The following is a 12,515-nucleotide window of genomic DNA, read 5'->3' as shown; positions in this document are numbered from 1 at the left end:
ATCTATTATGATGTACACAGTTTTGCAGAGCAACTCAGAGTAGGTTTAGCAAAGTTTTAACAAGCTTAAAAACCTGTTTTCTTTGTTTAGGTATAATTACATTGAAAAGACACAAACATAAAATCTGATCACTAATTATGTCAGGAAAATACAACTCATTATGTCAAATAGGTATTAGCTACATACTTGCTTATGAAGAGAAGAATGGCCAATGATGTCGAAAAAATTATTTTCAAATAGAAATTGCTCCATCATTTTGAAACCCTACTTGTGACAAATACTGAAAGGTATTATTAAACATGCAGAATTAACTATGAGCAATAGATCATATATCGAAAAATGTATTTTCTTTCTTTAACACTGCCAGAAAAACATATGATCCTGGTAAATATACAGACCAGTGTTCACTAACTTAAAGCAGTGCAATAGTCTTACACTACTTTTAACTTTAAAATACCACATCTGGACTTAAAATTTCTGCATAGTGTTTCAGCTTGAAGCTATTTAAAGCAACTGAGTTAGGAACCCTGAACACCAAGCTTCAGGATAAAAATGCTGACAGACGTCTAACTTACAAGGGTGCTACTGGCTACAGGGCTAACATGTTCTCCCCACTATTTCTACCTGACCATTAACTAATACAATGAATTTGCATATCGCTTTCTCATCACTGCAACTACCCAAGACAGAAAGGGCCTGGGATCCTCTAATAGTATGCCTTAACTATTTTAAGCTTTCAGTGACATACACCTGAGAAAAACGTTAAAAATATTTATTTCCATTTCCTTGACACCTGGGAGGACTGGACATTTCAAAACTGCAGAACTTTGTTAAAAATATAACGCTAATAAACAACTTGGTGTAGTTTAAAGCATACAAGTTGTTTTTGCACTTTTACATGTCAGCGTATAAATGAATTAAGTACTCTCGTATAATTCCAAAACAAGATCAGATGAACAACGCTAGTACATGACATGACTTAATGCAATACACTACCAATATCATTTTGAAGCACTGCTTTAAGTTAACATATCAAAACACAGTCTACTGAATTCATTTCTGATCTTCTACTTTGTGGAGCTCAGTGTCACCGGCATAAAATATGGGCTCAATAAATATTATATTGATTTGAATACCAGACTTCTCAACAATTAAGTTCTATATTAAATATATTTACCTGTCTGCTATCTACCCAACAACACTATAATTTACTTTGTACATAGCTCTGAATATGATAGCCAAATTGCTGTCACCACTTTTAAAACTGAGACTTCTTCATATTACTTCTTTGCAGATGTATTTGATTATGTTGCAAGAGTCTAGATAGTCTACCGCTCACAGACTTTTATCTCGAAAGTAAGGTAAAAAGAGGTTGATTTTACTAACATTCAGATGAAAACAAACAAACAAAATATACTGTCAAAATCTGGATGTTCCGAGTATCTACACATCTTTTTTCAGTAGAGACAAAACTTCTATACAGAGTGGATGTCAGCTGTAAGCCACTATTTGAATTTTGTTAAACACAAGTTTAGGGAGGTGGGAAAACATGAAAGTCAAGTTTTAGGTTAATTCAACTTATCCTTCAGTTAATACAACTTAAAACATTCAATTTAATACGGCCATGTGTTATCTATGGTTTTGTTTACTGGTTAAAAGTAAAATTACTCTATAATTAAAAATAAGTATGATGAATAATAGAGAAAGCAATTTATTTTCAAAATAATTTTAAAAGGGTGGTAGTGAGAAAACCTAAAGATAGCCAAAACATCTGAGAACAGCTCAAACTAAATTGCATTCTATCTTTATGCCAAAAAGAGCCTTTCCAGTCAAAGTACTAATGCTCAGAATCAATTCAGCACCATAAATGCAAGAGTAGAGTTCAAGACATTTATACCCTAAAACCATGATTAGCAAAACTAACGGAATGCAGAATATCAAACATCTAGAGCCTTAATTTTTTCATATCCTGACTTCTGGCATTTTACATATATAATATCTACTTATTTTTATTATTTGGTGTTTTCGCCCAGGGCTTTTTGTTTGTGTTTTGAGGGGATCTGGGGGGTGGGGGGGGAGGGAGAGGTGGGTGGAAACAAATTTCCACTCTCACATAAGGCTAATTAGAAAATTCTGGACCCTTGGACGATGAATTGTAAAAGATATCTCTCACGTGAAAATCCACATTTCTACGATTCACCTATATTCTGAGCTTTCCATATTTCAAGGAAGGAACGCTTAACCTACAAAATGGGTGGTTTATAAAAGGAGAAATGGGACGGTTAAAACACACACACACGTTTCTCGAGCCAACTGCAAAATGAAACTTGACCCAGAATGCAACATCCCCTTTCCATAATAATTCATTCTGATTCCTGCTCTGATAGAAGACCTAGCGAGATAACCAGCTCTAATTGACCTGGACTCCTCTTTCGTTCCACCCCACCCACACACGGAATCTGAACTGGTGCGTGGAGCAGGGGGGTGGTCAACAGCAGGGAACTGCCAGTGGCCCGTGGGAGTTTGGCCCCAGGGTCCACAAGGGAGGAACTGGCGGGATTCCTCCCTCCCCGCTCCACCCCACCCCAAGGCCTGGTTTACCCTGCTCTCCACAATCCCAGAACCCATGGGACCCAGGCCCACCTTCGCGGGTTCAGAGGCTAGACTGGACCGGAAGCATCTTTCTGCGAGCCCTCTCCTCCGCGTCTGGCTCACCACCCCCTCCATCCCAAGCGCCTAATCCCTCGAGGAGGCAGGGCCCGGGTACCCAGTCTCTCCAGCGACCCGGGGCGCTCCCGGCCCTGGGGGCTCTGCGAGGGGGCGAGGGCTGCCGGGGACGGGGCGGGGGGGGGGGGGACCCCAACTGCATCACAGAGAGGCTCCGGACCCTCAAACCCTCAACCTGCCGAGCCGCTGCCCGCGACTCGGGGCTGCTGACATCCGCCCTCCGACTAACGGGCCAGGCGGACCGAGGAGGCCGCCGCGGGACGCGCGGGGGGTGCTCTCCAGCCTGGGAGTCACTGCCTCGGCGCCCAGGTCGCTGACCCGAGCCTCCCACGACCTTTCAGAAGCCCGAGGGAACCTTTGGGGTCTGAGTCCTTAAAAGAAAGAATAAGGCGAATCTCACAGTGTCACCTCAGTTTTCCAGGCGGGCGAGCCGAAGGCATTTCGCAGGTTTCCATTCAGCCTCGCGGCGCGGCGAGCCCCCGCCCCCTCCACTGGCCCGCGCCGCCTCGCACTCGAGGGTCTGGCTCCCGGGTCTCCCGGGCTCCCCCGCCTCCGGGCGCGCGGCTACCCCGGCGGCCCCGCCTTCCTCCTTAGCGGGAACCGGCGCGGGTCTGCAGGCTGAGAGGACGCCCCCATCCCGTCTTCCCATCACTCGCTCCTCGAGTCCCTAAGTTTGCCCGGACCCTCTCGGACACCCGTAATGCGGCCCACGCGCCGCCGCCAGCAACCGGCACCCGGCGCCCCGCCCCGGGCGCGAACGCCCGGCGCCGGCACCCCACTAACACCGGCCCCCGAGCGCGGGAAGGGCCGGGACAGCCAAGGCGCAAGCCGGTCAGAGAAGGGGGCGCCGAGACCCGCGGAGGGTGTTCGGGTGGGAGGGGAGGAGAGGGTAGGAGCTCGCGGAATCCCGAGGAGGGGCGGCGCGGCGGCCCGCGGTGCAGGCTCGGCCGGGATGCCGGGGACCAGGGCGCGGGAGTCTCAGGGGAGAACGCCGGGTATCCTCGCCCCGGAGGAGTGGGGGGCGGGGTGGAGCTCGTCCCGGCGGCGGCGCCGAGAGTGGGCACCGGGGGATTCCTGGGGGAGGGGAGATCGGCTCAGAGGAGTGGGTCGGGACGTTGGCCGGGAGGCTCGAGGGGTGGTGAACGGATAGAGGGGGACACGGGCCGCGGTGGTGGCTGCGGGCACAAGTGGGAGTGGGAAGGATCTGTGCGGGATCACTAACGCGGCGAGCCCAGCTGGGGGATCCCGAGGAAAGGGCCAGACGGGGAGGGGGGGGGAGTCCCTCAGGTCGGAGCCACCGAGGTAGGAGCCTTGGAGGCCTCCCGGGTCGGGCCCCGGACCCCCGCGGGCTCGGAGACGCCTGCGGGCAGGTCCCGCGGCGCCGAGCCGGGGGCGGGCGGGGCGGGGGGCGGCCGCAGTTTCTTACCTTGAAGGCCACTGGCAGGGTCTTGTTGCAGCGCCAGTGCGAGGGCAGCACGGAGCACAGGAAGTTGGGGCTGTCGGTGCGGACGAGTTCGGCCGGGTGGTCAGCGATGATCTCCACCATGGTGCGGTTGTCGTGCGGCGGCCGCAACCGGGGCACCGCGGCCGCCGCCGCCGCCGCCGCCGCCGCCGCCGCCGCGGCCGCCTCCTGCTGCTGCTGCTGCTGCTGCTGCTGCTGCTGCTGCTGCTGCTGCTGCTGCGCGGCCACCACCGGGCTCACGTCGCTCATCTTGCCGGGCTGCAGGCTGCTGGAGGGGGGGCTGAAGCGCCGGCTGGTGCTCGGATCTACGGGAATACGCATCACAACAGCCACAAGTTAGCGAAGTGGCCGGGGGAGGGGGAGGAGGGTGGAAATGAGGGGCGAGGAGGAGGAAACTGGGGGGGTGGAGGCGAGACGGGGGAAAAGGGGCTGGAGGTGATGGGGCTGAGGAGGTGAGAAATCAAGTTCGATGAAGCCGACTGCCGGGCGGAGTCTGACGGGAGCCAGCGGCGGCGTTGCAGAGCAATCGGCTTGGCGGGTGGGGAGACCCGAGAGGCGCAGGTCTTGACGGAGCCTTTGGAACACCCGGGTGGCAGCTGCGAACGGGCACCGGGACGTGTCTGGCCCGGGCAGGCGGGAGGCTTCAGTCTGCAGCAACTTGGAGTCGGGTCCCCTGGGGCACCGCGTCCTGGGTGCGCGGGCGCCCCCTCCCAGTTCCAGTCCGGCGGTGGAGCCCAGTGGGTTCAGCAGTCCAGCCCCGAGGCCAGGATCGCCGCGCGCTGCCCGCCACCGCCGCTCCGCTCCGCGCCGCGCGCAGCTACCCAGCTGCAGGCGTCCGCGCCGCCGCCCGCCCGCCCGCGCCGCTGCCGCCGCCGCCGCCTCCTCCGCGGCGGCCGCCGCTCCCCCCGCGCCGGCTGCGCACTCAGATTCCTCCCGCGGCGGCTGCCAGCCCGGCTCCCCGGTCCGGCTCCTTCCTTTCCCTTCTCCTCTTCTCGCCCTCTCACCGCCACCTCCTCGCATCCACTCCCTCCTGCTCTTTGCAAAGCTCCCCTGACCCTCGCGCTTCGAGGTGCCAGGAGGTAAGTCGCGGGCAGCGGATCTCGGGGCAACGGATCTCGAGGCTGCGAATCGCAGCCGCTGCCGCCGCCCGCCGGCCGCGAGAAGGAGCCCCCGGGACGCCGCGCGCAGCTTCGGAAGCCGAGAGAGGCGGCCCCGGGCTAGCGGGATCTCGCCGGGTCGCGTCTTCTTGCTTCTCGCCCTCTCCTCCCAGGACAAGGAACCCCCTTCTTGGTCCAGGGAGATTGAAGCTGAGAGGCCAGAGAGCCGCTGGCTGATCTGACTGTCGTTATTTTTCGCTTTAACTTCAGGAGAGGAGGAAGGAAAATTCTTGAGCGTCTGTGCTGACTTCTCAGCACTCTTCACCCTTCCCCCACCCTACCCCCCCCCACCCCCCACCTCTGCCGGAGCGGCTCCCGAGGGAAAAAAAAGATTTTTGCAGGGTTTGGGTGTGTTTCTTTTTCTTTTTTTCCACTTAAGTGACACAAAAATTTGGGATGGAGGGGACACTTGTCAAAATAGTTTTAGAAACTCAAGTGGGTGTTGGACACTTTTTTCTTCTATATTCAAACTAGTCGTTCCTAGAGAACAAGAATGAGTTTTTTTTTAAGGACTGGAAAACTGTCAGCTTGATGATTAAAATAAGTTGCAAAAACCCTTGCTGGGGGAAAACCCCAGCAGTTTTCCATGAATGTCAAACTTTTATTGTCTATTCTGCATCTAAAACTAGGTCTAAGGTCTTCACTTTCTCCCCCACCAGTCCCGGGGGAAAAAAATTAAAAGTACAAAATAAAATATTCAAAATGTTTCAATGGCTATTTATTTATGTATTTATTTCCCAATGTGGGTTTAAAAAGCGACTTTGGATCCCCCAAAAAGTTGTGGTCGAGAGGATGAAGGAGCGCAGAAAAAAAGCAGCAGTTTTACCTAAAATGTGGTTTTTGGAGGCTGGGATTTCTAATGATTAGGTTTTTGTGGTTTATATAGACACGACTCTGGCTAAGGCGATCATTACGCTGATGAGAGTCAGAAGCACGTGGGTGTCTCCGACCAGCCTCAAACTCTGAGCCTTCAAAACAAATAAAACAATGTGCGGCGCCCGCAGAAGCCGGGAAATCCGCTTGAGGCTATTGCACCCCTAAGAAGGGGGCACCGGGCTGTTTCCCCTCCTCGAACTGTACTACTAAGTTCCTGGCTGTCAATCTCCTTTAAACCTCGCAAAGCTTGAAAACGTGTCTGTAAGAAGAATCATCCGTTGCCAACGTTTCAAAGATGCCTAACAGGGTAACTGACACTACACAGTAATAAGCGACGTTATAAAAGAAATGAAAAGTTATAGTGCCTCCTCTTCGGAGTATTCAGGAAGATAGTTGAGTCATCACTCATCCCCACCCCCCACCCCCGTCTTATTTAAACCAATTCACATACCAGTTAATCGGCGTTTTTATTGCTCTACGCAAACGCCTCTCTCACCCTGGTAGCGACCTGCCACGACCCCTCCCTCCTGGTTTTTAAAGCATCGCTTCCAAGCGCTCAGCCGGCGTTGGGGGGTCTGCTCCTTTGAAAGGGCCTGGAAGAGAGAGCGTGAGGGCCGCGGCAGAGGGGACCCGGTGCCTGTCCAGGACTCTGAGCCTATTTCAAGAGCAGGATGAACTTGGAGGGCTGTGGTTGCCTGGCTTGGGGACCACTAAAGAGATGCCCTCTAAAAAGATGCTCCTTCGACTAAGGGCTTCCAACAGTGGGAGCGGAGGAGGGGGCGGGGATGGCTAGGCTAGGCGAGCTCCGTCTCGGGGGTAAGGATGGGGTTCAAGGGACACTGCTCCGTCTTTCCTCTTTGGGGCTTATTTTTACCTTCCCTTTCCCCATCGACAACTCCACGCCTTCCACGTCCGACTTCTCCTTCCCCAATTTTCTCTTCGCGTTCCCGCCTCTCCTCCCCAAACCCCGGCAGATTCGAGCCTAGCCACCGCGCCCCTGCGTGACTCATTCTGCATCACCTGCTAGGACACCCCCCTGCCCAACCTACTCCTCGACCCCAGACTACTGGCTCTGAGCCCGGGCGCCAGCGGGAGGTGAGAACCCACTTATCACTACGGACTCGATGCGCAGCGAGGAACGGTGCTGTCTCCGGCGCGTGCGATTTTTAATTATCTTTTCGGTCACAGGGGAGAGCTCTAACCCTGGGCACTGCCGCGCCACTGGCGCGCACGGGGGTCGGGTCTTCCCCAGCCGCACGCGGCGGACCAGCAAAGGGAAGCCAGGCTTACCCTTCAAAAAGACAGAAGAGAGACCAGATTGCTTGCATTAATTTTCTACCTTATTCCCCCCACCCCTGCCTCCACTTAGTCACATGCACTGGGGCACACACGCTCACACATCCCCACGCCGATACAGAAATACACATACACAACTCATACACAGGACTTTTCTTTTTCTTTCTTTTTTTTTTTTTTTTTTTTTGCCTTTTAGCGGGACAGTTTTATTTCGGGTACGTTGTACCTCAGTCTATCAAAGATCTCTGATTTGGTTTGTTGCCTTTTTTAATGTGTAGGGGCTGCAAAGGAAGAGAGAAGTTACCGGAAGCTGATTATTTCTGTGGTCAAGGGAGATAAAATTTCACTATTAATACCACAGTCGGTGTTATGCTGTCTTCTCTGGGGTTGTCCTTCTCCCTGAAAATCCGCAGAACCGGCGGCTACCAGAAAATGTGGTGACGCTAAGTAACAGTCAGTATTTCGAATATGGGCGACCAGACGGGTTCTTTTTTGAATAAGAACCTCTAGGGCAGTTGAACTTAAGTAATCATTTTGGGGGCTTTTCCTCTTTCTTCATTGCTGTTTTGTTTTACTTAGTGGATAGCAAAATATGCAGGCCTCAGTGTTTGGGTGCTTTGACTGGGGATTTTAAGGGTGATTTAATCAATGTTGAATTATTTATTTTAATTAATCATATCCAGTAATTCAGCTTTATAGCCTGTCCTTGGACATCCTCCCTTCTTTTCACATTTCAGTGGAGCTAATATAAGCAACTCTTGGAAGTTACTAGTCTTGGATCCCTTAAAATATCCTACAGTTATTTATAATGTGGAAATGAAATTTTCCACTGAATACCCTAACAACGTTTCAGGTATCTGGCACAGCAGATTTTCAGTCTCCTTTCAAAAATATCCTCTTGCTGAACATTCACACTTTCAACTGGAGCTGACTGAGCCTGGAACTGATGATGTCTTGGCTCAGAGAGTTATTCTTAAAGGAAGAAAACATTTTTACAGACCCCTAAACTGAACCTCTCCTGGTAATAGTAGGCACAGAGGGAAACTGTGAAATTTTACATGTGTGTATTTTGTGCTGTAGTTTGCATGAGCTCACTCTTGGGTTTAATTTTTTTTTTTTTCTACCTCAAAATGTTCAGAAGAAATCACCCACTAGATTCCTCTTCAGAAATATGCCTCTCTTCTGTTCTACGTTATGGCATTTAAAAACACACACACATTTTTCTGAACATGTAGCTATTCCAGAAAATACAGGCATAATTTTCCCCTCCATCTCCTTTAACATTTAATGTAACTGTTTAGTAACAACACCTGGAAATCCTGACTTTCCAGACAAAGAAAATGAGATGTGAAACAGTCAAGTTATTTATCTAGTGAAAGAACTGAGTTCTCAAAACCGAGACCAGAAGCCGTGCTTCTTTCATTCAGGTTTTCTCTTCTAATTGCTAAATCATTTTATATATACTTTTTCTTGATGAAAAGTGAAAAAGTCACTGTAAAATTGTCAACTAGTTTTCAGTGGGTCAGCTGATGAAGTGGGACAACCTTTCAGACATGCAGTGAAAAATCATGACATATTGATGATCGCTGAAGTTTTGAATGGTTGGATGGGAAAACCTTGTAAACAAAACCATCTTTACAGATTTTTCCTTTGGACTTAGTGAAACTCACTCAGCTCTTGCAGAAATAGCACTGCCAGTAGGCCAGGAATTGTCACATTACAGTCCATAGGCCAAATCTGGCCCAATGCCTATTTTTGTATGATCCACAAATTAAGGATGGTTTTTGAATTTTCAGATAGAAAACAATTGGGAGAAGAATAATACTCATGACATATGAATCTGATATAAATTCAAATTTCAGTGTCCACAGTTTTATTCATACAATTGTGTAGTTATGGAAAGGACTACGTGGCCTGCAAAGCCTAAAATATTTAATATATGTTTCGTTTTTTTTTTTTTAACAGAGAAAGTTTGCCAATCCCTGCCCTGAGAAGGATACAGCAGCAGGATACAGCAGGATATAGCAGCTCTAAAAAGTAGCTTACTCTTTTCTGTATAAAATGTTAGTTAGACTAATATTTTTCACTTAATCATTTTGGATGTGCCAAAACAGAATGAGGAGTTAATAATTTTTCCCTAGCTGTTTAAGCACCCTCGTCTAGCACACCTCTATATGTCAGCATCCTTCATAGTGGGAGTACATTAACTGCATAGATGAGCAAGGGGTAAAGAAATTTACATGTCATCTGAACATGAAAAAAAAATACATAAGGCTTGCATAGGTTTATTCCATCTGTTTTATAGACGATTACACAAGAAACGTAAATGAGCTTACCAAGAATTTTCTGGTATACAAAATTTTCACAGGGCCTGCGATGCAGGAAACCCTGGTTCAGTTCCTGGGTTGGAAAGTTCCCCTGGAGAAGGGATAAGCTACCCACACCAGTATTCTTGGGTTTCCCTGGTGGCTCAGATGATAAAGAATCCGCCTGCAATGTGGGAGACCTGGGTTCAATCCCTGGGTTGGGAAGATCCCCTGGAGGAGGGCATGGCAACCCACTCCAGTATCCTTGCCTAGAAAATCCCATGGACAGAGGAGCCTGGTGGGCTACAGTCCATGGGGTCGCAAAGAGTCAGACACGACTAAGCATAGCACATTTATACTTTTAAGACAGTTAGCTTCATAACTTACGTGATCCCAAAGCTTTCTGACTTTTTAAATTTTTATTTTTATACAGTTCAATACTATGTGATTTGTTGTAAACTCACTCAGTTTTTCCCTTTCTCAATGAACCTATAAAAATTTGCATGGCTGTAACAAGAGATGAAGTGTTTTGTAGTTGGGGGGCTTAGCATAGTAAACTTTTCCTTGTTGCTCCAGTTAGCATTCCCATGGGCCATTTTCAGGCATTTATAAGAGATTGCAGCATTGTCATAAAAAGGCTGACGCTTGCCATGTGATCTTCCACATTTATGGAGCACCTGCCTAATTGTATGCCAGGAGCAACACAGACTAGAGTGGTACATGTTATGTTTGACAAAAAGATCAGCTTCCTAAATGACACCCTCTCTACCTGAGGTGACAACATAATTTGTAAGAAGAATCTCATTTATTACCTAGAAGTCAGAGAAATAAAACTTATTTTCTTAAATCAGCCCTTTGGTATTTTGATGTTGGTGATTGTCCTTTGTCAGTGGCAGTGATCTCCAAGAAGTAGTGGAAAATTATATGTAAAACCTTATAAAAGTCTGTGATGAAGCATTTAAAAACACCCTAAAAAATGGTTTCCCATAGTAATCTATTTCTTTATTGATGTGCTTGCATTTTACCTTCTGGACACCAAAAGTAATAGAGTTGCTATCCAACTCTAATCCTACTGCCTACAATTCTGAAGTTTCACTCTAGACTTCGGGATGGTAGCCTGAACTATTTGTCCCCTCTCTCCAACTTTCCATCAGGGTAAGAAATATAAATCGTAACAGTCTTAGTCCATATAACAAAGTACAAAATCAGCCTTTGCACAGTCTGAGAAATTTGAATTCCCAACAAGAGAGGCAAGAAAAATAGAAGAGGAAAAAGGAACAGAATAGAAATAATCCAACTTGGTTCTCTTAGCTGCAGTCCTAGGGGATGCCAGTTCTGGGTCACCATCCTAATTATTTTTTTCCTCTTTATTTCATACCCAGAAACTCTTTCTCCAGTGTTTTCCCCCAGGATTTCCTGAACTAGATTTTCTCAGAAAAAGCACTTTCTTTTTCCCATCTGCTGCTAAGTCACTTCAGTCGTATCCGACCCTGTGAGACCCTATAGACAGCAGCCCACTAGGCTCCCCCCCTGGAATTCTCAAGGCAAGAACACTGCAGTGGGTTGCCATTTCCTTCTCCAATGTGTGAAAGTGAAAAGTGAAAGTGAAGTCGCTCAGTCGTGTCTGACTCCTAGCGACCAATGGACTGCAGCCTACCAGGCTCCTCCGTCCATGGGATTTTCCAGGCAAGAGTACTGGAGTGGGGTGCCATTGCCTTCTCCCTTTTCCCATCTAGCCATGGTCAATATTCGATGATTCTTTCTTTTGTTTCATTTCACACGATTCCCCTAAATTATCCTGTTGTCGTTGTCGTGGTGTGTGTGTGTGTGTGTGTGTGTGTGTGTTAGTTGCTCAGTCATGTCCAACTCTTTGAGATCCCGTGGACTGTAGCCCACCAGGCTTCTCTGTCCTTGGAATTCTCCATGGCAAGAATGCTGGAGTGGGTTGCCATTTCCTTCCTCAGGGGATCTTCCCGACCCAGGGATTGAACCCAGGTCTCCTGCATTGCAGGCGGATGCCTTACCGACAGTGCCACCAAGGAAGCTGTTGGATGAGATCTGTTCATCACACTCCTATAAGTCACAATTTTTCTCTAGATCATTTTCCTTCCCTGAGGGTGCCAATAATCAACATATTGCCTCTCAGGTTCAAATTCAACTTTTTTACCTGCTCTGTGAAACTGGATCTGGGCCCTTTAAATATTTCCTACCTGCTGGCATCAACATTTTGTCAGTAGGGGGTGCTGGAGAAACGTTACAGAGGGAAATGGTTTTGCTTCCTGATTCTCTCATGCTCAGAGAGAATCAACAGAGCAGGTTGCCCCAACCCTGCAAGTATAGCTTCTTCAGCTCACAGCTCCAGCGATACACACTTCCCCAGGGCTTAGCGGCTCTAGCAAAGTTGATTTCTCCAGTGCCAGGCCCCTGTTGTCACAGTCAGCTGTCAGCAGCACCCAGCATTTTCTCCCAGCATCCTCCACCTTTGTTTTGTAATGGCATGCCTCTGGCAAGACACCTACTTGGAAACAGCTTTCCCTAGCGCCCTAGAGGGCAGATTTCTAGCAAGTTCCACCACTGCATCTTCTGTGCCCTGCAATGAGTCAAGGCTGTGCTCTCCCAATGAGATCTGTATCTCAGCCCCGGGGAAGGTGGGGAGGGGCGACTCTTTCTAGGTTACGCTATTTCAGTCCT

The 12,515-nt window shown here is 48.9% G+C and overlaps 1 protein-coding gene across 4 annotated transcripts in view; it reads right to left on the bottom strand.

Moving 5' to 3' along the window:
• The window catches only part of RUNX2 (RUNX family transcription factor 2), a 232,995-nt gene that overhangs the window by 131,073 nt on the left and 89,407 nt on the right, over nt 1-12,515 (bottom strand). For all 4 annotated transcript variants that reach the window (XM_061146847.1, XM_061146849.1, XM_061146850.1 and 1 more), the window contains exon 3: nt 4,154-4,494. In XM_061146847.1, the coding sequence (XP_061002830.1) occupies nt 4,154-4,494 (341 nt within the window). The remainder of the gene's footprint in view (nt 1-4,153; nt 4,495-12,515) is intronic.

This window comes from Dama dama, chromosome 7 (genome assembly GCF_033118175.1).
Source record: "Dama dama isolate Ldn47 chromosome 7, ASM3311817v1, whole genome shotgun sequence".
NCBI lineage: Eukaryota > Metazoa > Chordata > Mammalia > Artiodactyla > Cervidae > Dama > Dama dama.
This window is presented reverse-complemented; position numbering and strand designations above follow the sequence as displayed.